General features: G+C 37.9%; 2 protein-coding genes across 33 annotated transcripts in view; one reads left to right on the top strand and one right to left on the bottom strand.

Annotated features, from left to right (window-relative positions):
* Nucleotides 1-6805, top strand: part of Hectd1 (HECT domain E3 ubiquitin protein ligase 1) — a 98690-nt gene extending 91885 nt beyond the window's left edge. For all 16 annotated transcript variants that reach the window (XM_087197243.1, XM_087197244.1, XM_021243821.2 and 13 more), the window contains 7 exons: nucleotides 303-440; nucleotides 761-1368; nucleotides 3574-3652; nucleotides 3779-3872; nucleotides 4677-4827; nucleotides 5608-5752; nucleotides 5868-6805. In XM_087197243.1, coding sequence (XP_087053369.1) covers nucleotides 303-440; nucleotides 761-1368; nucleotides 3574-3652; nucleotides 3779-3872; nucleotides 4677-4827; nucleotides 5608-5752; nucleotides 5868-6005 — 1353 coding nt within the window. In that variant the 3' untranslated portion in view covers nucleotides 6006-6805. The remainder of the gene's footprint in view (nucleotides 1-302; nucleotides 441-760; nucleotides 1369-3573; nucleotides 3653-3778; nucleotides 3873-4676; nucleotides 4828-5607; nucleotides 5753-5867) is intronic.
* The window catches only part of Ap4s1 (adaptor related protein complex 4 subunit sigma 1), a 90485-nt gene that overhangs the window by 17002 nt on the left and 45571 nt on the right, over nucleotides 1-27912 (bottom strand). For 8 of the 17 annotated variants that reach the window (XR_015445803.1, XR_015445805.1, XR_015445799.1 and 5 more), the window contains one exon: nucleotides 46-27902. The exons of 1 other annotated variant lie outside the window; for it this stretch is intronic. Coding sequence is in view for 3 of the 16 variants with exons in the window: in XM_087197257.1 (XP_087053383.1) it covers nucleotides 15514-15642 (129 nt within the window). In the remaining 13 variants the exon portion in view is untranslated. Of the gene's footprint in view, nucleotides 1-45; nucleotides 27903-27912 lie in introns of those variants that run through there. 8 more of the 17 variants (XR_015445800.1, XR_015445807.1, XM_087197261.1 and 5 more) reach the window with 3 other exon arrangements.

Below are 27912 nucleotides of genomic sequence, written 5' to 3'. Positions count from 1 at the left end.
AATGTGTAATTGTAACAAATGGCACTCTTCTCTAGATACGCTAGAATAAAATTCTTACTTTTTTTTTTTTTTTTTTTGGTACTGGGGATTGAACTCGGGACCTTGTGCTTTTGAGGCAGGCAGCAGAACCACTAAACTAAATCCCTGGCCCCTTATATTGTTTTTAATGTACCTCACTGCTGTTGTTTACAAAAAAGCTATGCCACTGGATCAGATATGACATTTTAGCATATTTTAAATATATTAAAATAAAGAAACAATACTTTAAGTTCACCTTACTCCATCATTTGTTCATATTTTAGGTTGAATTCTTAGGAGAAGAAGGTACTGGCTTGGGACCCACATTAGAGTTTTATGCTCTGGTGGCAGCAGAATTCCAGAGGACTGACTTGGGAACATGGCTTTGTGATGATAACTTCCCAGATGATGAATCTCGTCATGTAAGATTTATTTCTCATTTTGTGATCTAAGTCGTGATTCTGCTTTTGGAAAGTGTTAGGTTTTTTAGAACTTAGCCAGATTTTCTGACTCTGCTTTTCCTATTAAGTACTCTTGACATTACTAAAATAATCTCTAATGGATAAAATTTATTCAATAAAAAGTTATTTAATAAGAATAGGTATAAAATTTTAGAGAGGTGAATTCATGAAGATGTTTAATGTTATGGGTTTTTTCCTTTGGTAAGATGATGATGATGATAAGTATAGTTACTGTTACCTTTTGTTTAGTTTTGTTTGCATTTCTGCCACTAAAAAATTAGGTTGATCTTGGTGGTGGAGTGAAACCTCCTGGATACTACGTGCAGAGATCATGTGGACTGTTCACAGCACCGTTTCCACAAGACAGTGATGAGCTTGAAAGGATCACAAAACTCTTTCATTTCCTTGGAATTTTCTTGGCTAAATGCATTCAAGACAATAGACTTGTAGACTTGCCTATTTCTAAACCTTTCTTTAAACTTATGTGTATGGGTGACATTAAAAGCAATATGAGTAAACTGATCTATGAGTCACGAGGTGATAGAGACTTACACTGTACTGAAAGTCAGTCTGAAGCTTCGACAGAAGAAGGTCATGATTCGCTCTCAGTAGGAAGTTTTGAAGAAGATTCAAAATCAGAATTTATTCTTGATCCCCCTAAGCCCAAACCCCCCGCTTGGTTTAATGGAATTTTGACTTGGGAAGACTTTGAACTAGTGAACCCACATAGAGCCAGATTTTTGAAAGAAATTAAAGACCTTGCCATCAAGAGACGTCAGATTTTAAGCAACAAAAGTCTTTCTGAAGATGAGAAGAACACTAAATTACAGGAACTAGTGCTGAAGAATCCATCAGGTTCTGGACCTCCACTTAGCATAGAGGATTTGGGGTAAGCTTTGTATATGCATTTTTCAACCTAACGAATAATTTCTAAAGCTTCTGTTTTCTCTGTCCCCATTGGTTTGTAGTATATGAGTAAACTGTCAACAATAGTAATGTGCTGTAAGAAATATCTATTTGAACCTTGGTTTAGTAATACTCTAATGATAATACTTAGAATGCCATAATATAGCTTACTAATCATCAAACCTCTGGAAGGTTATCTAACTTTCCAAATTAATAAGTTTATGTATCTTGTGCAAAAAGCCTAAAGCCAACAATATTTGTATATATCATACTTGGCAAGGCTTAAAAATAGTTTGGTTGAAGTGTAAGCTTTCTAAACTGCTGCACATCTTTTTTTTAAATTTTTTTGGAGATAGGATCTCACTATGTAGCCCAGACTGGCCTTGAACTTGCAGCAGCAATCCTCCTGCCTCAGCCTCCTGAGTGCTGGGATTACAGGCATGCACCACCATATCCAGCCTTTTATAATTCTTTTATAATTATTATACCTTCCAGCATGGTTTCCTGTTTTGGAGTTGACTGCAAGGTTTCATATTTTTCTTTTTTATATTTCCTGGTAATACTGGAAAGTTGTTGATAATTGGAAAGATGGAAAGTTTGATAAATGGTTATACAGTTATATGCTACAATACAATGTTTCAGTCAACAGTGTACCATATATACCCATTGAGGGGGGGTTCCATAATACTTTACTCTTTTTTTTGGTACCGGGGATCAAACTCTGGACCTTGCACTAGTGAGGTAGGCACAGTGCCACTGAGCCAAATCCTCAGCCCCATAATTTTTTTTTTTGTACCGGGGTTTGAACTCGGGTCCTTGTGCCTCAGCAGAAGGTGGTGAAACCACTGAGCTAAATCCCCAGCCCGGCCCCATAATATTTTAATTGAGGGCCAGGGATTTAGCTCAGTGGTTCCTCTGCCTGCCTCAAAAGCGCAAGGTCCTAAGTTCAGTCCCTGGTACCAGAAAAATATATATATTTCTAATTGAGCTAAAAATTTCTATCAGCTGGCATTTTTGCCATACCTTTTCTATGTCTAGGCATTTTTATTTTTTAATTTTTAAAATTTTTTTGGCTTTTTAGGACAGGGTCTGCCTGTGTAGTTCAGACTGGCCTTGAACTCACTATGTAGCCTCAGCTGGCCTTGAACTCAAAGTGATCCTCCTGCCTCAGACTCTCAAGTGCTGGGATTAGAGCCATGTGCCACCATGCCTAGCTGTTTAGACATTTTTAGACACAAACACCATTATGTAATCATTGCCTATAGTATTCAAAACATTAAGATGCTATATATTTTTCTAGCATAGGGGCGATAGATTTCATACCATATTCCTTAGGTGTATAGTAAGCTATATACCATCTAGGTTTGTGTAAATATACATATGTACAACAACAAAATCTTATCCCTCTGGAGTAATGAAGACCTACTTTTATATCTCTTCATTTGTAAGCGGACATAAGGTTGCATACATTCTCTGTTAAAAGATGAATTAAACCATGAGAAGAAAAATATATTAGACTGTAAATCACATGTAAAAATGAGAACACAACTTTGTTTGTGTGATACAGAGCTGGTGAGCTCCAGGCTGGGTAGTTATAAGACACTTCTCAGAATGTTTCCTCATCACTAAATGATACCTATTTAAGGATTTTTTTCTAAATATATGTATTTTTTGTATAGTGTGCATATAGTGAAGCAATAGTTTTTTCCTGAGGGAAAAAATCTCAACTCTTATAAGTACTTTTTTACTGTAACTCATGGCAAAAATCTTTAGTCCATTTATTTTCTGCCATCAGGGGGAAGTGAAATATGGAAAGGTGTTAGTTTCATGCAATCAAAGTCAAACAGGTTTGAGAACAATTGATGTAGAAGCTCATTTGTTTTTTTCAATCTGTTTAAAAATCTTGCAACTTTGGGGATCAAACACAAGGGCCTTGCACATGCTAGGCAAGTGCTTTACCACAGTTTACATCCCCAGCCCTGCCCTAGTAGATTCTGTACATACAATTTTGCATTTAATCCCCAGCACCACTAAACAAACAAATACAGGCCTCATGTTTCTGTCTAAGATGGTATAATGATCTTATTGTTGGAGGAGGGGGCCCTTCATAGTTTTGGCAGCCATGTTATGAAAATTAAATATTAGTAGTTGCTGAGTGTCATTTTATCTAATATTTTTATCCTCTCAGTTTAAATTTCCAGTTTTGCCCTTCCTCAAGAATATATGGTTTTACAGCTGTGGATCTCAAGCCAAGTGGTGAAGATGAGGTAAAGATTTTGCAATTAATATAGTTGTTAAGTTGTAAAACATCCTCTTAACAAGACCAATTGTATTAGGTGCTACTGAATTCATCGTGAATAATAATAATAATATTGGCAATTCTTCTTTTGCAGATGATAACAATGGATAATGCAGAAGAGTATGTAGATTTGATGTTTGACTTCTGTATGCATACAGGTATTCAGAAACAGATGGAAGCCTTCCGAGGTAATTTGAAAGGGTAATTCTTCCTCCTTTTACTTTGAGACAGTGGAAATTAAGGTCAAGATGGCTGGTAGTCACTATACCTGTCCTCTAGAGCTTTAGATAGTTAGGTCCTACAGAGTACTCATAATGGGTTGGAACATTTGCAAGGTGTACTCTATTCTCATTTTGCACTTGTGGAGTTAAGGGGACCTGGTTTTGATCCTTCATTTGTTGCATACATTCTGTATTACATGATGAGGATGAATTAAACCATGAAAAGTTCATCAGGTGAAGATGGGACGGACAAAGGTATATTAGATTGTAAATGACTTGGGAAAGAGAACACAACTTTGTCTACTTGTATGATACAGAGCTAGTGAGCTCTAGGTTGGGTAGTTATAAAAATTTGGCTTGTGACATAGTGACTGAATATTCTCTCTCTTCACATTTTTCATGTTAAGCAGAGATGTCTGTACTTAAAACCATAGCACAGTTTTAATTTGAAACTATTCTAGTTTAAACATTTATGAATTGGGGCCGGGGATTTAGCTCAGTGGTCTTGCCGCCTGCTGTGCAAGTGCAAGGACCCGAGTTCGATCCCCGGTACCAAAAAAAAAATTATGAATTGTACCCGTCTTTTTTTTTTTTTTTTTTTGGTACCAGGGATGGAACTTGGGTCCTTGAGCTTGTGCAGCAGGTGGTGAAACCACTGAGCTAAATCTCCAGCCCCTCCATCTTTTAATTGAGTTGAAATTTGGTCTTTTGTAATCATAACTTTTTAGAAGCTGAGTTGTATGTTTTCTTTTTTCTGTATGTATCATGTAGATGGATTTAATAAAGTTTTTCCAATGGAGAAGTTAAGTTCCTTCAGCCATGAAGAAGTCCAGATGATTCTTTGTGGAAACCAGTCGCCATCCTGGGCAGCAGAGGATATTATCAATTATACTGAACCTAAGCTGGGCTATACACGTGACAGGTATGTGTTGATAATTTTGAACATCTACAAAATTGTTTATATCTAAAAATTCTCTAAAGAACAATAATTCAATTAATTACATTCATAAAATAAATGAGAAAGCAGTGAAGATACCAAGATACATATCCTTTGATAAGGCTGAGGGTATACAAAGTCAATTGAATTGAATTTATTAACATTCCTGTTCTCCTTATGTTCTGATTGTTCATTATTTTTTAAATTGTATATATGTCAAACTTTTTACTGAACAGAAGTATACAGTTGTGTATGTATCTTAGAGAATTTTCACAAAATGAATCTATATTCTTTATGATTTCAATTAATAGTATGATCATGAATTTCATCCATGTTGTGCCATATAGCAATAGTACATTTCATTGATAGGAAGTATTTTGTTACATAAATTTATCACAAGTTAATCACTTCATCAGAACAAAAATTGGTTATTTTGTCCCTTTTAATTTAGCCTCATAAGAATTAATTATGCACGTGTATCTTGAGCTTTTCTGATTTCTGACTATGTAGCATGTCTGATCTTATATTCCATTGCTGTTACTGTTTGTAAGTGTAAGACTGTCTTCCGGGGGCTGTCTAAGGTTTTAATAGTAGCATATATCAGCCTATTGCATACTTACCCCATAGTCTTTAGATACTTCTATTCTCTGGATATGTGGGTATTATTTGGGGGGATTAGTTAATTGCTGGCTTTATAATGTAGTGGTGGTGTTTTCCACTTAAACCTGCTGTCAAATCGATGTAACTAGGCTTTTGTTCTTTTAGCCCTGGTTTCCTGAGATTTGTGAGGGTTTTATGTGGCATGTCTTCAGATGAAAGGAAAGCATTCCTGCAGTTTACCACTGGTTGTTCGACTCTACCCCCAGGCGGACTGGCTAACCTGCATCCCAGGCTCACAGTTGTACGCAAGGTATAGACTCTCTAGCAAATGAAGAATCTAAATAGAATTTAGTTACTTAAGGTTGAAAGGAAGAATAAAATATTTGAACTGACAGTCTTCTGTTATTTTCACTTTCTTTCCATAGGTTGATGCTACTGATGCAAGTTATCCATCAGTCAATACATGTGTGCATTACCTGAAGTTGCCAGAATATTCTTCTGAGGAGATCATGAGAGAGCGCTTGCTAGCTGCTACAATGGAGAAAGGCTTTCACCTCAATTGAGTTTTGAAGTGCAATGGGAGACATCAGACTTTTAAAATATTAGTGAAGCCTATTGTATTTGTGTGCAGAGAAGTGTATGATCCTCCACGCTAATGACACATGCCTTTTTTCCCACCATTAAGGCTTTCAGAACATGTGGAATAAGTTTCTTAGCTGCTAATGACAAAGTCCTTTACCCAGCCAGCAGGTGTGTAGCACAGAGAACACTGTGTTGCTTTACAAGGGCTTATGTGACTGGAATAAGGTGGTCCTACTTGACTGTCCCAAAGAGCAGCTTCTCAGACTTCAGTGTTCACTGGTAAATTTCTAACTGTATTTGTGTAGTTTGTCATTTCATTCTCAATACACTACAGTTGCCATCACTGAACTCCATTTGCTGGCTTTTAAGCTACTTGGTCAAAAATCTTTTGTTCTTAAAACATAGAGAGTAATGAGCATCTCAAGCGTTTTCTTTTCCTTTTTAATGATGCCTGCACTATCAAATTATTCTAGTGTTTTCTCTTTTGTTTGGCATATAATCATGCAAAACCTTTTTATTTCTTTGAGGTGGGAGTATATTTTTATTTCCTAAATGCCATACTTTAAAGATCAAATTCTTAAGTGTGTTTGTGCAGCTCAAAAATAAAGATATAAGGGGGGAACACTGGTCTAGGTGCAAGGCACACTTAAAGCAAGTTTTATGTTTGGTTGTATTTTCTTTGTATATTATAAACATTTATTTAACTTGTTGCAATTTGAAGTAAAAAATTTCCAAAATGTATGCTCAACAATAATCATTAAAATGTTTGCAGCGTACAAAATTGTGTCATGTGACTAATTCAATACCATAATAAGATCTAAAAGTTTAACCAGATAATTTTCATTCTGAGTTTTGGGGGGTGGTTTTTTTTTTGTTTTTTGAGACAGAGTTTCATTTTGTAGTCCAGGCTGGCCTTGAACTCATGGTGATTCTCCTGCCTCAGGCTCCCAAGTGCTGGGATCACAGGCATGCGCCACCACACCTGGTGATAATTTTCATTCTGAATCATTTAGATTTAGTTTTCTGATAAATCAAATACACATGTTTTAAGTACTGCATTGTTTCTCTGGTGTGAGAAACTAAAAGTGGAAATAAGGACTAAAATGGACCTAGACATTGGGAAATGGGAAGAGAATGTTCAAATAAGAAGGGGAAGGTGCGGGGTGGGGGAAGGGACAAGAAAAAGAAAATTGAAGGAAAAAATGAAAACAAATCTTTCATTCCTGTGAAATTTTTTTTGTACCAGGGATGGGAATCGAACTCGGGACCTTGTGCTTGCAAGGCAGGCAGTGGCACCACTGAGCTAAATCCCCAGCCCTAAATCTTTTATTCCTAAGGGGTGGGGGGAAAAAAGCAGCAAGACATATCATGTACTTGTACATATTCCGTATGATGAATGTTATCATTATGTATATCTAAAATGTACCAATAAATGTTTTGGGAAAACAACAAATTTAGCTTTCTGAGATTATGACATGAAGAAATATACTTTTCTATAGTAAATACACTTACTGAAGTTGGAAGACTAGAAGAAATATTCACGTACTTGTGATCTACTTATGTTCAGTTGCAAAATATTCTTCAGCTAGAAATTGTCAGTTTTGTATGTTAACTTTTAAAATAACAAGTCCACCATTACCACTGTATCTGCAGCACATCTAAAATAAAAAAAAAATTTTTGAGACAGGGTCTCACTGTGTATCCCAGGCTAGTAGCCTCAAACTCAGGATCATGTTGCCTTAGCTTCCCGAGTGTTGGGATTTCAAGGGATGCCACCACACCCAGTTCAGAATGATTTTTAAATGTTAGTGTGAAAAGAAACCACTAGAATATTTCTATTTTCTGGTTTTAAAGAAGAGGTTATATTTACACTTCAAGCTCCTATAATTAACACATCTATGCATATAGGTGGAATAAATGTCACTAGGCCTGCTTTGTCCAAATAGCTTAGCTCTTAGTGTCCAAATGGCACTAAGAGCCTGTTTGAAATATTTTACCTGTTTAAAAGGTGCATTATGACCTTTCTGCATTAGAGGAGATAACTCCTAGTCAATGATTTGAGTACAGTTGTCCTTTGATAGCCTCACAGGATTGTTTGCAGGATCCCCTATGGATATTAAAAATCAAGGATAGGGCCGGGGATTTAGCTCAATGGCAGTGCACCTGCCTCACAAGCTCAAGGTCCCGAGTTCGATCCCTGGTACTAAACAAAACAAATCAAGGATACTCAAATCTCTTACATGAAATGGTATAGTGTTTCTGCCTGTAACCTATGGGAGTGGTGGTAAACCTATGGCACGTGTGCCATAGCCAGCAATTATTGAAAGCTCTAAAAGGTTCACCATCACTGACCTATCCACATCCTCCTGTATGTATGTATGTTACTTAAGACAGGGTCTCACCGTGCAGTTCAGGCTGGCCTTAAACTCAATATGTAGTCCAGGTTGGCCTCGAAGTTGCAGTGATCCTCTTGTCTCAGCCCCCCAAGTGCTGAGATTACAGTTGTGTGCCACCATGCCTGGCAACCTCTTGTATACTTTAAATCATCTCTAGGTTACTTAATATAGAATACAGTAAGTGCTATGTAAATATTTTTTATCAGTACATGTTTTAGTATAAAATGATTACATTCATTGAGGGGTGTTGGTACATGTACATGACATCTTAATTCTGTTTTTTATCCCCTTTCCCTCACCTTTCTCCCTCCATCTCTGGGACTCCTTTTTTTTTTTTTTTTTTTTTGTCTTATGTGCATGACTTATTTCACTTATTATCATCTCAAGGTGTATCCATTTACCTACAAAGACTCAAGTTTATTCTTCTTTGTGACAGTAGTACTTCAGTGTAAAAATTTCACATTTTCTTTATCCAGTCATCTGTTAATGAACATATATAGGCTCCTTCCAAGATTTAGCTATTGTGAATTGTGTTGCTATGAACATGTGTATGCATGTATCACTATAATATGATTGACTCTTTTGGGAAGATACCTGGAAGGGGAATAGCTGAGTCAAATGGAATATCTAGTTTTAGTTTATTGAGGAAGCTTCATACTGATTTCCACAGTGGTTGTACTAGTTTATACTCCCACTGACAATGAAGAAGCGTTTCTTTTTCCCCACAACTTCTTCAGCATTTGATCTCTGGCCATTCTTTCTGGAGTGAGTGGAATCTCAGTGTTGCTTTAATTTGTATCTCTCTTAATGGCCAGTAATGTTGAATTTTCATGTATGTATTGGCTATTTGTACTACTTCTGAGAAGTATCCATTTCAGTTGCCCACTTTTTGACTGGGTCTTTTATTTTGAGGGGTCTAATTGTTTTTTTGAGTTTTTTATATATTCTAGATACTAGTGTCTCAGGAATAACTGGAAAAAATTTTTTCCCTATTCTATAGGTTGTTTCCTCAATCTGGTGGTTTCCTTTGCTGTGCAGAAGATTTTTAATTTGATAGGATCCAGTTTTGATGATTCTTGGTATTATTTCTTGTGCAACCAGGATTTTGTTCAGAAAGTCCATGCCTATGCCTGTGAGTTTGAATTTTACCTATTTTGTCTTCTAACATTGTTTCTGTTTTAACCTTTAGATCTTGATCCATCTTGATTTTTAGTTTAGTACATGGTGAGAGATATGGGTCTAGTTTCAATCTTCTGTATGTGGACAGCCAGTTTTCCCAGCACCATTCATGTAAGAGGCTATCTTTCCTCCAGCAAAAGTTTTTGATCCCCTTGTCAAAGATCAAGTAGCTGAGTGTGCTTGGGTTTGTTTCTGCATCCTCTATTCTGTTCCATTGATCCACGTCTTTTTTTCCCAATACCATACTGTTTTGATCACTGTCATTTTGTAGTAATTTGAACTTTTTGTAAAACTTACCATTTTGTAGTAACCAGGATTTTTGTTATTGTTGTGTTTTTTTTGTTTGTTTGCTGGTACTGGGGATTGAACTTAGGACCTTGTGCTTGCAAGGCAGGAACAGCGCCACTGAGCTAAATCCCTAGCCCAGTAACCAGGATTTTGATGTCTCCTGCCTTATTCTTGTTGCCAGAGATTACTTTTGCTATTCTAGGTCTAGTTTAGTTCCATATGAATTTTAGCATTGTTTTCTCTAGCTCTGTGAGGAGTGCTATTGGCAATTTGACTGGGATTGCATTAAATCTGTGTATCAATTCTGGAAGTACAGCCATTTTGACAGTATTGGTTCTGTCTATCCAAGAACAGGAGATAACTTTCCATTTTCTGATATCCTCAATTTCCTTTCTCAGAGTACTGTTGTTTTTGTTGTAGAGATCTTTCACTTCCTTGCTTAGGTTAATTTGTAAATATTTAATTTTTCTTGATACTGTTATGAAAGGTATTGTTTCCCTAATTTCTTTCTTAGTGAGTATATTATAGGTGAAGAGGCACACTATTGATTTTTGTGTGTTGACTTTGTATCCTGCTATGCTATTGAATTTGGTTATTTATTGGTTATTGGCTATTTGGTTACTTATGGAATTTTGGGGGTCTTCTATGTAGAGTATCATGTTATCTACAAATAGATAATTTGTTTATTGTTTATCTGCTTTTTTATGTCCAGTTATGTTTGTTTTACTAAGTTGGGTGTGCCAGTATTTGGTTCATAAATGTTTATAGTTATATCTTCTTGTTGAATTGTTCCCATAACGAATAAGTAGTGAACATCTTTGTCTCTTTTGGCCAGTTTTGGCTTGAAATCCACTTTGTCTGGATATTAGGATATCCATTAGGATAGCTACTCCTGCTTTTTTCCAGGTTCCAGTTGCATAGAATTTGATTTTTAATCTGAATTTGTGTGCATTTGTGTGTGAATGTTTTTCGAAAGTATTTTATGATATAAAAATTATATTGATATGTATAAAATTTCAGTGTCCATAAGGTTTTATTAGGACAGTCATGTTTGTTCATTTACATACATTTATATTTGCTTCTGCCCAGGGACTTGGCTCAGTGTGCCTGCCTCACATGCACAAGGTCCTGAGTTCGATCCCTGGTACCAAAAAAACACCCCGTGAAACCCAGTATATTTGCTACTGTATTACAATGGGAGAATACAGTAGATAGCAGAGACCATGTGTCTCACACAAACCCTAAAATATTTACTGTCTGGCCCTGTATTGAAGAAGTTTGCTGAGCCCTATTCTAGCAAGGTGTCAGAAGGTATATTTTTTTCCCATTAAGTTTATTGGTACATTTTAGATATACAATACAGTTACATTGACCATTGGGACCTTGTATCATTACATGAGTATCTTGGTTCTTATTTTTCCCCATTCCCCTACCCTTGCTTCCCCCCCCCTCCACCCTTCCCTATTTGCAAAGACTTTGTTTCCATTTTTTCCCTTTTCTCATATTTTTTCTTTTCCCGTCTTTCATTTCCCCTACCCCTCCCACTTCCCTTACTCCTTTAGACCTTTTCTTCCTATTACACATAGCAATTATACATTTTTAAAAGTTACAATGTCAAGATTTAGAGGACATCACATTTTACAGAATTTAAAAAGATACAGAAAGCATATTACAACAATCTTTTCTGAAATAAATTTGACAACCTCTATGAAGTACCTTGGAGGACAAATTAATGAAACTAACTCTGGAGGAAATATAAAGTTTGAATAGCACCTATTAAAGAAAGTATATTCCTAGCTTGAAAACCTGCCTATGTGACAACAGGCTCATATACATTTTGATTGGTAAATTATATCAAACATTTAAAGCAGAAAAAAGGAACACATCTCCCCTCATTTTAAGAAATCAATGTGCTAATACTAAAACTGGATAAAGATAATAGAAAAGTATGAACATAAATAAAAATTTATTTAACAAAACTATTAGAAGTACGATCTGGCAATATGTAAGTGGTTTTATTATAGGGATGGCAGTGTTTTTTCAGCATTGGAAGATCCACCCCCAAAAGTCATCATTTTAACAAAGGAAAGGAAAAAGCCATATGATCCTATCAGTAGTTGCAGAAAAAGTATTGGACTAAATTCCACAGCTGTTCATGGTAAAAGCTATCAGGAGACTAGAAGTAGAACAGAACCTTCTCAACAGATCAAAGCCATGTACTCCATACTTCAGCAAAAATGCCTTATATGAATGGAAAAGATAACAATGCTTTCTCCCTAAGGTGGGGAACAAGGGCAGATATGCTTACTCTTCATCTGTCCATTAAACTTTGAAACATAGGCCCAAACCAAAACAGTCTGGCAATAAAATGACACAATTAGGATAGGATTGGCACGGTAGAAATAAAATCTTTATATGTAGATCATCTACAGAGAAAATACTAAGAAATCTCTAGGAGCCCCTAGAACTTGTATTTGAATTTAGCAGGATTAGAAAACACAAGGTATATATAAAAATTCAGGTCTATGAATACTTGCAATGAAGAATTGGATATTGAAATTTTAAAGTTATATAGGAGTAGAATGGACCTGGAAAAGTAAAAACAAAAAAAATAACAGTGCTGGAAGACATTTATTACCCAATTTTAACACTTCTTCTAAAGCTACAGTAATCAAGGTAATGTTGGCATAAGGAAGGACATATAGATCAATGGAATTAAACAGAGAATCTAGAAATAGAACCACACATATATGGCCCACTGATTTTTCAAAGATTATTTAACATTATCGTGGCTAGTTGGAGTCCTATATACCTCGCTTATCTGTATGTCAAATTCTTTTCCCCTGCTTGGGAAGTTTTCTGCCATCACTTATGTCATCTGCACTCTCTCCTGTTTCTTCATTGACTCCAATCAGTCTTATGTTATTCTTCTTTGCATCATCTAGCAGCTGGTGGATTGATTTCTCATGTTCCCTTACTATTTTAAAGCAATGTTTCTTTTCCTGGTCACTAATTGCAATCTTATCTTCTAAATCTGAAATTCTGTCCTCACAATGGCTCATTCTGCTGCATAAACTTTCAGTGGAGTTTTTAATCTCCTGAAAATCTGTTTGCATCTGTTTTATGGGTTCCATTTGTTTCCTATGTTGGGATTCCATCATATTCCTCAGCTCCCCTATTTTTTTTCTGTGTCCACTCTAGATTATTGTGTCTTGCACTATGGGCCCAATCTCTGCTGTTATCTGAGAAATTATTTCTGATTTCATTTTTTCCAGATCCTCTTTTGTTGCCAGTTCAGGGAGTCCAGGTGGTTGAGTAGGGGAGAGTTTCATCTCGTTTCCCTTTGGGGTTGCCTTAGGCGATTTAAAAGTTTGGTTTTGAGGCTTGTTTACCTGTCTTCTCATTTCAACAGATGCAGCCTGCTTTGCCTTTGTTGGGGCAACTTTTTGCTCACCCAGTGGTCTTCAATTCTCAGTAAGCCACAGAGCTGCCTTTTCTCTGCTGTTCACCAGTACACTAATTCCTGGCTTCAGAGTGGTGGCCTCTGGGTCCCTGAGCTGACCTGTTGTCTGGGTGGGCTTCTGGCTGGGGCCTGTGCACACTTGGGATGATATCTAGGTGTGCCACTGGCTAGGTCCCCTATGTAGCTGTTGTCTGGGAGGGCCTTTGGCTGGGGGCTGTGCACCCCAGTTCCTGCTGGGTGAGCAAGCTTCTGGCTAGGGTCTCACGCACTTACTGATGGTACTGGGGCAAATCTCTGGCTGTTGCTTATATGTCTGTGCAGCTCCTTTCCAGGCAGGCCCTTGGCTTGGGCTGGTGTGCCCTAGCCTCTGGGGATGGGGCTGAGCCCTGGCTGGGATCTGCTTGCAGTCGTGCTGCTCTGGTCCATACTGCTGCTCCCCCAACTAAGGTGGTCTGGTGTGCCTTTATTGCAGAGATTTTCTGTACTTTTCCAGTGGGCTTTAATTTTCATGAAGGGGCCTCAGCGAGGCCCTCTTTCTGTTGTTCACTTCTACTCTATCTTGTCAAGCTTAGAACTATGTCCTTTATGACCCCTGCAATTCTGTGGTGTGGATCCAGGTAATGGCTTGGAACAGCCATGGTGGGGGGTGGTGCTGGGACCTGTGTGGCTCACCTCCTCAGTGCTCTGGGGTGGTGGTATGGTGGCCTGAGAGGCTCACTTCCTTGGCCCTCTGGGGTGGTGGCACGGTGGCCTGAGAGGCTCACCTCCTTGATGTTCTGGGGTGATGGTAAGGCAGCCAATGGTCAGAAGGTATATTGATGAGTCTTATAAAATCAATAACTTTTACATAACTAGGTAGTTTATGAATATGAAAAAATCACTGAAGTGAAATGATTTTACGGAAGTGAAATGATTTCACAGCCTGAAGTACAAATAGTCACATTACAGTTTGAGTTATTATGTGACATGGTCTCCAAGTATGCAAGTTCTTGAATAATTTTTCCTATGATACCTGTTTTTTAAACTCTTACTATTCTCTCAAGGTGCTAAAATCTGTGCCAAGATGTATTTCAGCTACTATTTTCGTGTGACCCCAAAATTAATTTTGTTCACTCCCTAGCTACTTCGGGTGTACCAGTTTCAGCAGTTACCTGAATGTACTACTGATTAAGTGCCTACCAACTAGGGCAGTGTTTCTCAACTAATATGTCTCAGAAGGACCTCCAAAGGACTTTGATATAGGGTGGGTTTTCCCTAGACCTTGGCTGCTTAGTAAAAAGATGGATCTATATATGCATATCACTTATTTGTTCCCACAGGTCAGAAGCCTGTCCTCCACCTTCCTAAAAATATTCAAAACAATGGGTTTGCTTTTGAAGTCCAGTCTAACAAGTCATCTGGGTCTTTACAGATTAAAAACTTTGAAATATGTAAGTAGATTTTTAGCAAAGGGTAAAGAACTTAAAGCATCCTCTTTCCCTCATCACACAAATACACAAAAGAGAATAGCACAGTGCTAAAGGGTCTGGCTTAGAACTTGGGATCCAACTAGCTTAGCCTCTCAAGTAGCTAGGAGTGTGTGCCACCACACCTGGTTTTTTTTTTTTGGAGATGGTCTCACAGTGGAGACCAGGCTGGCTTCGAACTCATGGAGATCCTACCTCAACCTCCTGAGTCCTGGGATTACAGGCATGTGGCACCTCCATGCCTGGCTTTACTAGGACTTATAAGATACCACTCAGAAGATAATTTTACTCAAAGTGATAATATGTTTGTTTTAAAATTTTATTGGCTTACAGATGACTGCCACACATTCTTCTCATCACCATCTTGCTATTTCTGAATGTAATTTGCAAAAGGAAGCACACGCCAAAAAGGGTTCCTTTAAGGACTCAACAAAATTTAAAATGGGAAAAATATGCTTCCAGTCAGAAAACACAATTTATCTTTCAGTTAAGAAAAAATTTTAATTTGTGCAGATTTTTAAAATACAGTTTTATTTTCCATTTAGGAACTGGGAAAAACAGCCATTTATTATGTTTGGAAGGATACCCCATTTTGCAATGTGCGGTCTTCCAGGTTCTTTTGGGCTATACCTGTTAAGCGGTATTCCATGGTGTTCATATTTCCTGTAAATCCATATTGTCTGGTAGAGCTTTCCATTCAGCTTTCTGACATTTTATCAAGAATTAGTAGAGGGGCAAGTATTCTTGCTCTGTTAGTTTCCACAATGCAGCCATTTAATACCATCTCATCCAAAATGATGTGTACTTTATCTAAATTAAACATTATCTAGCATCATATTAAGGAAATTAGCTTTCAAATTATAAAAAAAAGTTAACATTCAGTAAATAATAACATACAGCTTAGCATGGAATTTCCCCATATAGGCCTAAGTATGAGGGGTTTTTTGTTGTTGTTTCTGGAAGATCGAACTTGGGACCTTGTGCTTGAGAGGCAGGCAGCAGCACCACTGAGCTAAATCCCTGGCCTATGAGGGTTTTTTTTTTTTTTTTTTTTTGTAGAGAATTATCAAAATTGAAGTTGGTATCCATATGAGAAATTATTACCTTTACATATACATACCTACTCTTTCCTTGGTTAAGCTAACAATACACATAAAAATGAAAGAGCTACATTTTTTAGCCAAAAGGATAGCGTATTAAGAGCTAGAGAAGAAAGCAAGTAATCTTTGGCAAGAGAATGAACTTCAGGAACAGTGTTGTCTTCTGAGATAACAACAACAGCAATGATGTGTTAAATACTCCTCTTGTTCCAGACATTGTATTGCATGCTTTACATATTTTATTCTTCTCTACAACTCTGATGTACACATTATGTACTATCCTCATTCATCCAGGAGCAAATAGCTGAAAGCCATTGGAATTTAAACCCAAACTTTGGGCTTGACTGCTGTTTATTCTAGGCTTCTCAGAAGGTGGCTGAGGCTACCAAATAGACACCTTCCTTCAGCCCTCAAATCTCTACTCCAAAACAAACTGCCTTTATAATCCGACATCTTCACTTAATTCACTGTCAGACTGAAGTAAAAATAATGAGAAATGATTAAAGGAGTTAAGGTATGTTGAGTACATTCCTAAGGAAGATAAAAGTTCTGAATTTCTTTTACAAATGGAGTTATGAGAAATCATTTGTGAATCATGGAGCCATTTTAGCTTATTGGTGTTCTTACTGAACAAGTTAGTACATAGGGAAAGAAGAAATAAACAGTAATATCTGGCAAACCAGAAAGAGCCATATTCTTCCCTCAGGAACCTTCTTATTTGAATACCTAATTTTTCTTTTGTGAGAGAAGGGGAACTGGAATCAGATTATGGCAAAGGTGGAATGTTTCTCAGTTTTACACATTAAAATCTGAAGTTTCCATCTTCAAAGAGATCTGTATAAAAAAAACCCAGCTTGCTTCTAATAGACAAACTTCATTCAACAAACAGGTGATTAAATACAGTAGGGGAGTTCATAATTGAACTCATGGTAACAAATTATTACCACGTGATTTTTCTCTATTCCAGATGCTCACAGTTTGTACTGTATTTGCTTAGTGAAGTACATCTGTAGAGAATGAGACAATCTGTGAATGATTTCTAAGTTTCCATTAGATTCTGTGTTAACATCTCATTAAGCTCTGTGCAAATAGCTGGTCAGCAGAAAAAACTGTTTCAGGAACCGATGGGAACTATCCTTAAGTGACCCAGAAAAATTTTAAAAAGCTTTACTCTGATATACCTATTAATAATGTCTTCCAATTACATAGATGATTGCTCTGTCCCATGGCCAAACTGGGACTGGAACAAATGTTAGGCCTTTGACTCAAACCTGTTCACCAGCCCCAGAAGCCAGAATTTACAAGACTAAATTTGAGACTCAGTGGAAAAGACAACCAGGTAAACAAAAAGGCAGAGTGGAGAAGCACAGGTATTTGTATGAAAACAAACCCCAAAAAGCCTGCAAAACATGATTGTATTCGTTAAGGGAAATGGAAGCCTTAGTGCCTTTGAAAATGCTGATTATTTTCTTTGAGACAGAAGGAATTCGAATGTTAACCTATTTGAATTGGTTCAGGGATCAGGCTGCTCTAGAACTGCTCCATCTCTTACAAGCAGATGATGTGAAGTTTAGATGTCCCTTTGAGCAACTGCCCAAATGTTTTAAAACTGAGCTCAGAATTTACTGCTGAATGCTATCAACCACTGGCATCCCCACATTGCAAGGATAAAAGTCCTTCAGCAAGTCTGAAGGTCTCAGTATCCTGGAAACGGAGTTATTCAGCGAGGCGATTCTGTACTGTGGGCATGTGACTGCCTGTCTGTATCTGGCTCAAATTCCAATAATCATGCAACTTCTGGCACTATATGGGAAAACCACAGACCAAAGCCAATGTGAGGCAAGGCCTGATAGCTTATCCTGGGATCATGTGACTCCTTGAAAATAAGAATCCAGCTGTTGTTCACATCTTGATTTGGTTTATGAGCAACTTGTACACACTGGTCAAGCCACTTTGGGCATTTGGGCCTTGTGCCAGGAGAGCAGGGACTAAAAAACATATCCTATATGCCAAGCCCCGTGGCAATAAACATAGGCAAACATACTTCAACCCTGACATATTTGGAATAGGAAGAAACAAGAAAGGACTGGGCCGGGGATTTAGCTCAGTGGTTCTGCCGCCTGGAGCTCAAGTGCAAGGACCTGAGTTCGATCCCCAGTACCAAAAATAAAAAGAAAGAAAGTACTGGACTATTAGTCTATTAATTTAGTCGGCTTAGAATGACCAGTGCAATAGGAACTTACCTTCAGGCTATATTGAACTTAACTGACTAAAGATCCTAAGGCAGTTTCTTTCTTTTTCTTTTTTTTTTTTTAAGGCAGTTTCTTTCTTTCATGGGCCTTGTGGACTTGACATGAACTAGAAACAGTTTCCCAAAGAGCAGAGTTACTCAAGAAGCCTAACAGCCTTTCTGAACTTTTATGTAATGTGGATTGGAGTTGAACATCATAAGACCATTAATATTAGTGCCACTTAAAAATTTTGGAGGGGCAGTACTGGTGATGAACCCAGGGCCTTTGCATCTCATTCCCGGCCCTTTTAAAATTTTGAAACAAGTTCTTACTAAGTCACTAAGTTGTCCCGGTTGGGCTCAAATTCGTGATTTTCGTGCCTCAGCCTCCCAGAGTGCTGGGAATTCAGGCGTGTGCGACCATACCCAGCTTGGAATCAATTTTTTGGTGTTTTTTTTTTTTTTGGTACTGGGGATCAAACTCGGGACCTGGAGCTTGTGAGGCAGGCGGCAGAACCACTGGGCTAAATCCCTGGCTCTGGAATCAATTTTTAATTAAAGTGATTAAAATGTTTACAGATTAAAAAAAAAAACCCCAAAAGCAAAAAAGCCATGTGTGATGGCAAACACCCATAATCCCAGCACTCAGGAAGCTGAGGCAGGGGGATCACATGAGTTTGAGGATATCCTGGGCTACATAGTGGGTTCAAAGCTGGCCTGAATTACATAAGGAGACCCTGTCTCAAAAAGACAAAATGACAAAAAAGTTTACTGAATCTTCACTGGAATTTTGAACTCTGGATCACAAAACACTTTTCCAATATGGTATTTTAATGCCACTGTGGTGGTCTTGTTATCCTTTAATAAGTGAAAAAAACAAGTAGCATCAACTAAAATGGAACCTTCAAGGCAATTCAAGGGCAGAGCCCAGCCTAGAAATTAAAATTCCTAAGTGTAAACTTCAGTCTTAGGTTCCTTGGCTTCTCATTCCATCCCAGCTGAACAGAATTCTTTAACACAAAAGTAGGGTGGGAAGATACTTATGTCTTATTATTATACTGAAATTCAATTTTCTATGAAAGTAGAAAAGCTGCTGAGGGCCATTGTGTTCATGTTTCCCGTGAGAATTCAAACACCGCTGCAGAGAATGAGTGCTCCACAGCCCTGAAGAGACTGCTGCAGCAGAGGCTTTGGTTCATGTTTAGGCTTTGTGTGTCTCTTCTCAGGCCAGCCACTGAACAGGAGAACAACAGGACACTCAGGTTTGCTTACAGTTTCTATATAGGCTTATGCAAAATTAAATAAAATGTTCAGTCAAATAAGCCTGTGATATGACTAAAACAGAACCCAGAATCATGAAATAAAAAGAGTGGGGGAAAGGCAGAGGGACTTGGTGGGGAAAGAGAGTAGTGAGTAGTAGATGGATATGGTACCTGGAGGACTCAGAACACAGTGAAAAGAAGTAGAGTGGCTAATGCTAGTGGGAGCCAGAGAAGACAGGAAGGTGGAACTTGGCACTGCAATAGTCACAGCCCTTTCCCAAGGGAATGGCTGGCTGCCCCAGGACGGCTCATGACAGTACTGGCTAGCACACATGTCCTGGTCCCCTGTCCCTCAGTGTCTGCCCTTCCCAAAGACAGCTGCCTGCATGCAGTCCCTCAGGCTCCTCAGCCAGTTCTCAGCCCTTATATCTTAACTTTTAGTTTTTCATATTTTCAAAAGGAAAAAAAAGATGCTTAGAAATCTCTGAATGTGAATTCCACTTGTGGAAGTTATCAAGCCATGCTCTTGAAAATCATTCACAGATACTTTCTTTGAGATTTTTCATCCTTTCTGACTCTTCCAGCTGAAGACATGTTTCTCTAAAACCTCTCATTCATTAAAACAAACAAAACTTTAACACCACCAAGATGCCATAGCAACAAGTACTTTACAAATGTTTCATTAGAGACTAAATTGCCACAATCCACTCCAGACGATTAATAGATTTTTTTTAATGTATCAAATTTAGCTAGGCACAGACAGGTACAGTGGCACCCACCTGTAATCCCAGCTCCTCAGAAAGTTGAGACAAAGGACTACAAATTCGAGGCCAGTCTGGGAAATTTAGTGAGACCCTGTCTCGAAGCAAAAAAAAAATTTAAAGGTCTGAGGATGAAGTTCAGTGCAAAGATCCTGCATTTAGGGGCGGGGATTTAGCTCAGTGGTGCCACACCTGCCTCACAAGCATAAGGTCCCAAGTTTGATCCCTGGTACTGGCAACAAAACAAAACAAACAGACAAACAAAAAGGTCCTGAGTTTAACCACCAATACAGGAAAAACAAAAAAACTGGGGTCTGTGGCACAGATGAAGGAGGAACATCACTGGAGCCCAGCAGTTGGATGCCAGTCTGGGCAGCTCAGTGAGATCCTATTTCAAAACAAAACAAAATAGTATCAAGTTTAATCTACCTAGTCTATATCCCTCTAGTCAAGAGCCCTGGAAACACAAAGACCAGTACCAGCTCTGCCCCAAAGTAGCTCTATGGATTGGGGTGCATCAGAGAATGTCTCTGGGTCTCAGCTTCTTCATCTAAAAAGTGATGTTTGGGTCGGGGATTTAGCTCAGTGATTCTGCCGCCTGCCTTGCAAGCACAAGGAACTGAGTTCAATCCCCGGTACCAAAAAATAAAATAAAATAAAAAGTGATGTTTAACAGGAATTGTTTAGGTTTTTTCCAGGTCCAAAGTAACTCAGCCCCTATGATTCTAAATATAAGCTCTGAGGAGAGGCCTGGTTTACCCCTTTCTATTAACATCAACCTATTCTTGAAACAGTCATATGCTCCAGCTACCTCAGAAGAAATCATTTAGTAATCACGCCATTGATTATGATTGTAACTCTTCTGAGAGAACATGCAGAGAATTTCAGTTCATTGAGTTCATACTTTGCTATGTGATGGCTTCTCTGGAGAATGTTTCTTCTAGACAGTATTTCTGTAGCTCCTAGTTTAAATGAGTACCTTTGCAATTTCTCAGTAAATCAGGATGAGGTTATATCCTACATAGAGAAGCTCTATTCTGGGTTTCTGGACCTCTACAGGTAGGCGAGATTTTAGGAAATGGAGAAAGGAAATGGAGGTGAGCCCTGGGTCCTGACCACAGCCTGCCCATGATTCTGGGTAGTGCCCATCCCTGTGGTCTGTATCCTGTTACCCGACCAGGCAGCACCATGTTAGGTGGGGGCTGAGTCACAGGGAGGGTACAGCACTGTAGCCCTTCCTTATACATCTGCATTTGGATGCAATAGATAGAATGAAGTATGCTGCTGTCATGTCACTTGCAGGAGCTTCAAGGTTTTAGAATCAATAGCTCGGGCCTTGGGGCTTTAGAGGTTTAGAGAAGAAAAACAGAAATGTTCTAAAGAGGTTTTTAAATCAAGAAAACATTCTGTGTACCCTATATTTGTATAGGGTGAGAGCACAAGAATACTAATAGGGATGCTATCCTGTTTTCTGCTTCTCTTCCCGTGCATGTATGTGGGATAGCTCCGATACCTTCCCCATCTAACTATTCATTGTTCCTGCCCCTAGTCCCAGGGTGAGGGAGGAGAAGTGTCCACACACCCTAGGAGCAGACTCTGGGATGTCTGGGCATTAACTTTAAAGACTCCAAATACCAAAAGGCTGTTGTTCTCTGTATCTTTGTGCTACAGCAGGTGCACCTGAATTGAAGAGTTGGTAAATGTTGGCCACTGGTGCCATCCATTGACCATTTAGCATAGAGGCAGACCCAGTTCCTTTGAGTTAGGAATTATCTGGAGAACACAAGCTTTCTGGGCTTCTGAGCTGGGCACAATTTAGGAAGCTCATTAAGTATTTCTTAAAAAACAATCTTAGGAGACACATGGTGACTATTGGTGATCCCAGAGGCCTCCACAGAGAAACACACCAGTGGAACAGAGCAGTGGACAGAGCAGACTGCAGTGGCTTAAGAGTTATATTTGGGTTCAGATGTCCCCCAGGAGAGATGGATTGGCTGGTAGCCATTTTGGAGAGGGGCCAATTGAGCTCAGAACTCGGAGCAGGTGTGGGCTGGCTCTATCAGGGTGAGGCAGAACAGAGTTCAAGTCTGCAGAAGGTCAAGGAGCCAAGTTCAAGCCAGCAGGGAACCAAGTTCAAGCTGACAGGAGACACACTGAGTATTAGAGACAGAACAAATCAGGTTCCAGCCTCACAGCCAGAAACCAGCCCAAGGCTCAGAACTAAAGATGCAGGCTTGGGGCTGGGAATGTAGCTCAGCATTACAACACCTGCCTGGCAACTATGAGGCTGAGTTCAATTCCTGGTACCCCGCCCCCCCAAAAAAGGTGCAGGTTTGTTGAGATTACCCACTACCTTGGGGTACATTTACAGCTGCCTTGTTGGAATTAATCAATACAGATCTGGGCTCTGTGCACTCATTTTGTCTAGTGACAGCAGAGACATGCCTTGAAGTGGACATTGTTTTTCTTATTTTTTTTCCTTTTCTTGTTTTTGTTTTGTTTTGTTTTTATATAAGTGTGAACATTGTTTCTATGGTTTTTTTTGGTTGTTGTTCTGTTCCTTTTTTTTTTTTTTTGGTACTGGGGATTGAACTCAGGATCTTGTGCTTGCAAAGCAGGTGTCGGCACCACTGAGCTAAATCCCCAGCCCCCCTATTCCTATTTTTATTTCTTCCCTCTCTCTTTCTCACCTGTCTTCTTCACCAGTTCCCCCAAAGTTTGCATAATCTTACTTTGTTCTCCAGCCTTGCTTCTAATCTCTTCCTCTTCTTCTATTTCTCTATTTTGTCCCTCTAACTCCTTTTAAACTTTCTCTCCTAAAGGTAAAATTGCCATGCTGAGGGCAAATTTACTGTATACAATTTTCTGGTTTGTTTTAGACTTTGTTATATAACAACAAATCTTGTCCATATGGTTAAATGTGGCAAATAATAGCTACCATAGTTTGTCATTTTCTAGGCTGTGTTTGATGCTATTGTTATTGCTGATTTTATTACTTTAGCCAAGGTGACATAATTATTCTAATCAGTTGTTCTTTCTGGTATGCCAAGACTGAGATTGCCTAAGGGTCATAAACAATGCTAAAGTCAGTGCCAAAGAACCAGGGGCTAGGCCAAATAGGCAGCAATTTCTAATCTCCAATAAATTGAAGAGATAGGATTTTGCAATAGACTCAAAACTCAAAACCCAGCTACACGTGGAAAACATCTCTGAGAAGTAGTTATTTCCTAAGGGTCCTAAATGCTAGCAATAAAGCTATTTGCCATATACAATTTACAAGCATCAATCCAGGAATTAAATGAAAAGAAAAGAAAAGAAAGGAGAAGACATTTAAGAAAGATGCAACTCCAAACTTCCAGCTTACAAAACCCAGGGGGCAATGAGGTGGAACAATTTGAAACCCACCCACCTGAACTCACTGACATGTTAATGGCAGAGGCTCTAAAAAAAAACAGATCAGAAATAATTTCCCAGATAACTACAGAAATGATGACCATAATGAAAGACATGATTAGTGACCCTAGAGCAGATACAGATAAAAAAAAAATAGAAGAGTTTATGAAAATGATGGAAACCATGAACACCCAACATAGGAAAGAAATGGAATCCACAAAACAGATTCAGACAGATATCCAGGAGAATAAAAATTCCATTGAAAGTATATGCAGCAGAATAAGCCAATGTGAGGACGAACTATCAGGTATAGAAGACAGGATTGCAGTTAGTGGTCATCAAAAGAAAGATCTCTTAAAAATAGCAAGGGACCACAAAAAATCAATCCAACAGCTGGTAGATGATGCAAAGAAGAATAACAACATAAGATTGATCAGAGACAATGAAAAAGCAAGAGATCACTCAAATGACATAAAAAAATCTGTTCATAGAAGTAATGGCAGAAAACTTACTAAGATGAAAACAGAATTTGACATACGGATAAGTGAGGCATATAGGACTCCAATTAGCCATGATAAAAAAAAAAAAACCTACACCAAGGCATATAATAGTCAAGATTCCAGAAATTCAACACAATACAGAATATTAAAAGCTGCTAGAGAAAAGAAACAAATCACTTATAAAGGAAAGCCTATGTAAATCACCACAGACCTCTCAATACAAACACTTGAATCAAGGAGAGTTTGGAGTAAAATATTTCAAGCCCTAAAAGAAAACAACCTCCATCCCAGATTGATGTTCTCTACAAAAATGTCTTCCAACATAATAGAGAAATAAAATACTTCCATAATAAAGAACACCTGAAGAAATTCATGACCGTCAAACCAGCACTCCAAATGTTCTGAAGGATATTATAGAAAGAAATAACAAAAACTACAATTCCATGAACCCCAATAGAATGAATCCACAAGGCAAGGCAAAGAATTAAATAGAGGAGAAAAAAATAAACAAAAATCAGGAAAATAATATGAGGATAAGTCAATACATATTAGTTATAAACATCAATGTAAATAGTCTCAATTCACCAATCAAAAGAAACAAATAGGCAGAATGGATCAAGAAACAAGACCAAACAATACGCTGCATACAAGAAACACTTAAACTCAAAAAGAAATTCATAGGCGGAAGGTCAAAGGATGGAAAACAATATGCCAGGTGACAGGAACCTAGAAAAAAAAAAAGCAGGGGTAGCTATTTTATTTGCAGACAAAGTAGATTTCAAGCCAGGACTGATAAAGACAGACAAAGAAGGTACTGCATACTTGGTAAGGGAACAATCCAAGAGGAAGAGACAACAATCATAAATATATACGTGGCAAATACCAGCACACCCAACTACACAAAGCAAATATTAATGGACAGGAAAAATCAACTAATCACTAATATAGTTGTAATGTATCCCACTTTCACAAATCAACTAGGAAAAAACAATCAACAAAAATATCAGAACTGAACCAAACTTCTGAACAAATAGACTTAGTAAATGTCCACTCCACAACATCAGAACACACATTGTTCTCAGCTGCACATGGGATGTTCTCCAAAATATATCACATACTAGCTCATAGAACATGCTTAAGTAAATGCAAAGGAACTGAAATTATCCCATGAATATTATCAGACCATAGTGCAATGAATTGGAAATAAATGGGAAAAGAAACCACATGAATTTCATAAACACATGGAAATTAAATAACACCCTCCTGAACAATCAATGGATAACAGATAAAATTAAAGAAGAAATTAGACAGTTTCTACAATTAAACAATAATGCCAATTCAGCATATTGGAACTTATAGGATGCAATGAAAGCAGTCCTATGAGGGAAGTTTATAGTGGTGAATACTCCTATCAGGAAAACAGAGAGGGCTCAAATAAACAACCTAATGTTGAACCTCAAGCTTCTAGAAAAAGAAGAGCAAGTTAAGTCCAAAACTCATACAAGAGAGGAAATGATAAAGATCAGAGCAGAAATTAATACAATGCAGACTAAGAAAACAATACAAAGAATCAATGAATCAAAGAGTTGGTTCTTGGAAAGATTAAATAAAATTCTCTACAGCCATACCAACCTGAATGCGCCTGATCTCATCTGAAAGATTAAATAAAATTGACAAACCCTTAGCCAACCATATCAAAAAAAAGAAAGAAAGAAAAGATTCAAATCCATTAAACATTATCTAGCATAATGAAAAGGGTGAAATCACAACAGATTCTGCAGAAATCCAGATCATCAATACCTACTTCGAGAGCCTGTATTCTAATAAGATAGAAAACACAAAAGAAATGGACAGGTTCCTGGATATATATGCATTACCAAAGCTGAACCAGGAAGATATAAAAATTCTAAATAAACGAATATCAGTCAATTAAATTAAAGATGTAATTAAAAACCTATGACAAAGAAAAGCCCGGACTCTGATGGATTCACTGTGGAATTCTACAAGAAATTTAGAGAAGACCTAATGCCACTACTTCTCAAACTCTTTAATGAAATTGAAAGAGAAGCGATACTCCCAAATTCATTCCCGGAAGCAAGCATTACTGTGATCCCAAAACCAGAGAAGGATTCAATCAAAAAAAGAGAACTATAGGCCAATCTCTCTAATGAAGACAGATGCAAAAATCTTCAATAAGATACTGGCAAACAATGCAGCAAATCATCAAAAAGGTTATACATCATGAACAAGTAGGATTCATCCCAGGGCTGCAGGTTCAATATATGCAAATCAATAAATGTCATACACCACATTAACAGAGCCAAGGACAAAAGCCACATGATCATCCCAATAGATGCAGAAAAAGCATCTGACAAAGTCTAACACCCATTCATGACAAAATCCCTACAGAAAATTGGAATAGAAGGTCTTTATCTCAATCTGATAAAAGCCATCTATGACAAACCAACAGCCAACATCATACTAAAGTAATGAATAAAAACGGAAAGCTTTCACTCTAAAATCAGGAACAAGACAAAGACGTCCACTGTCACCACTCTTATTCAATATAGTTCTGGAAACAATAGCCAGAACAATCAGAGAAAAGAAAGAAATAAAAAGAATAAGGATAGGAAAGGAAGAAGTTAAACTATCATTATTTGCAGATGACATGATACTCTTCATAGAAGACCCAAAAAACTCCAGCAAGAGATTTCTAGATTTAATAACCAAATTCAGTAGCAAAGCTGGATACAAAGTGAACACTCAAAAATCAATAGCATTCCTGTACACAAATAAGACTCACTGAGAGAGAAATTAGGCAGGCAGCGGAACCACTGAGCTAAATCCCCCGCCCTTGAGAGAAAAATTAGGAAAACCACACTTTTCAAAGCAGCATGCAAAAAAACGAAATACCTAGGAATCAATCTAACAATGGAAGTAATAGACTTTTACATGGAAAATGATAGTAGTCTGAAAAAGGAGTTTGAAGAGGATATCAGAAAATGGAAAGATATCCCTTGTTCTTGGATAGGAAGAACTAATATAGTGAAAACAGCCATACTTCAAAATTGTTATACAGTTTTAATGAAATCCCAATCAAAATACCAATAGCATATCTCACAGAATTACAGAAAATAATCCTAAAATTCATTTGGAACCCGAAGAGACCTAGAAAAGCAAAAGCAATTCTGGGCAACAGAGGCAAGGCAGGAGGCATCACCATCCCTGACTTGAAATTATACTCTAAGTTATTGAGATAAAAACTGGCAAAAAAAAAAAAAAGTGAGGATCAATGGAACAGATTAGAAGATGCAGAAACAACTCCAAACATACTCAGCTACCTTGTCTTTGACAAAGGAGCCAAACACCTTCACCGGAAGAATGCCACTTTAATAAATGCTGCTGGAAAAACTGGCTTTCCACATGCCAAAGATTAAAACTAGTCCCTTATCTTTCACCAAGCAGTAAACTAAAATCAAAATAGTTCAAAGATCTAAATATTAAAACAGAAACAGTAAATCTGCTGGAAGATAGAATAGGTAGAATTTTTGAAGACATTGTCTTTAGCAAAGACTTTATAAACAAAATCCTGAAAGCATAGGAAATATCACAAAGAATCAACAACTGGGATCTCATCTTATTAAAAAGCTTTTGCAGGCCTGGGGATTTAGCTCAGTGGTTCCGCCACCTGCCTCACAAGCACAAGGACTTGAGATCAATCCCTGGTACAAAAAAAACAAAAAGATCTACAATCTAGAATATATAAAGAGGTCAGGGGCCAGGGATGTAGCTCAGTGCATGGCGGCTGCCTGGCAAGTGCAAGGTCTTCAGTTCAATTCCCTGTACCAAA

This window comes from Heterocephalus glaber, unplaced genomic scaffold (assembly GCF_053883595.1).
Source record: "Heterocephalus glaber isolate CG9 unplaced genomic scaffold, H.glaber_assembly_v1.0 deba00001662, whole genome shotgun sequence".
Lineage (NCBI taxonomy): Eukaryota > Metazoa > Chordata > Mammalia > Rodentia > Bathyergidae > Heterocephalus > Heterocephalus glaber.
Note: the sequence above shows the minus strand (reverse complement) of the source record. Positions and strands in the feature narration are given on the sequence as shown.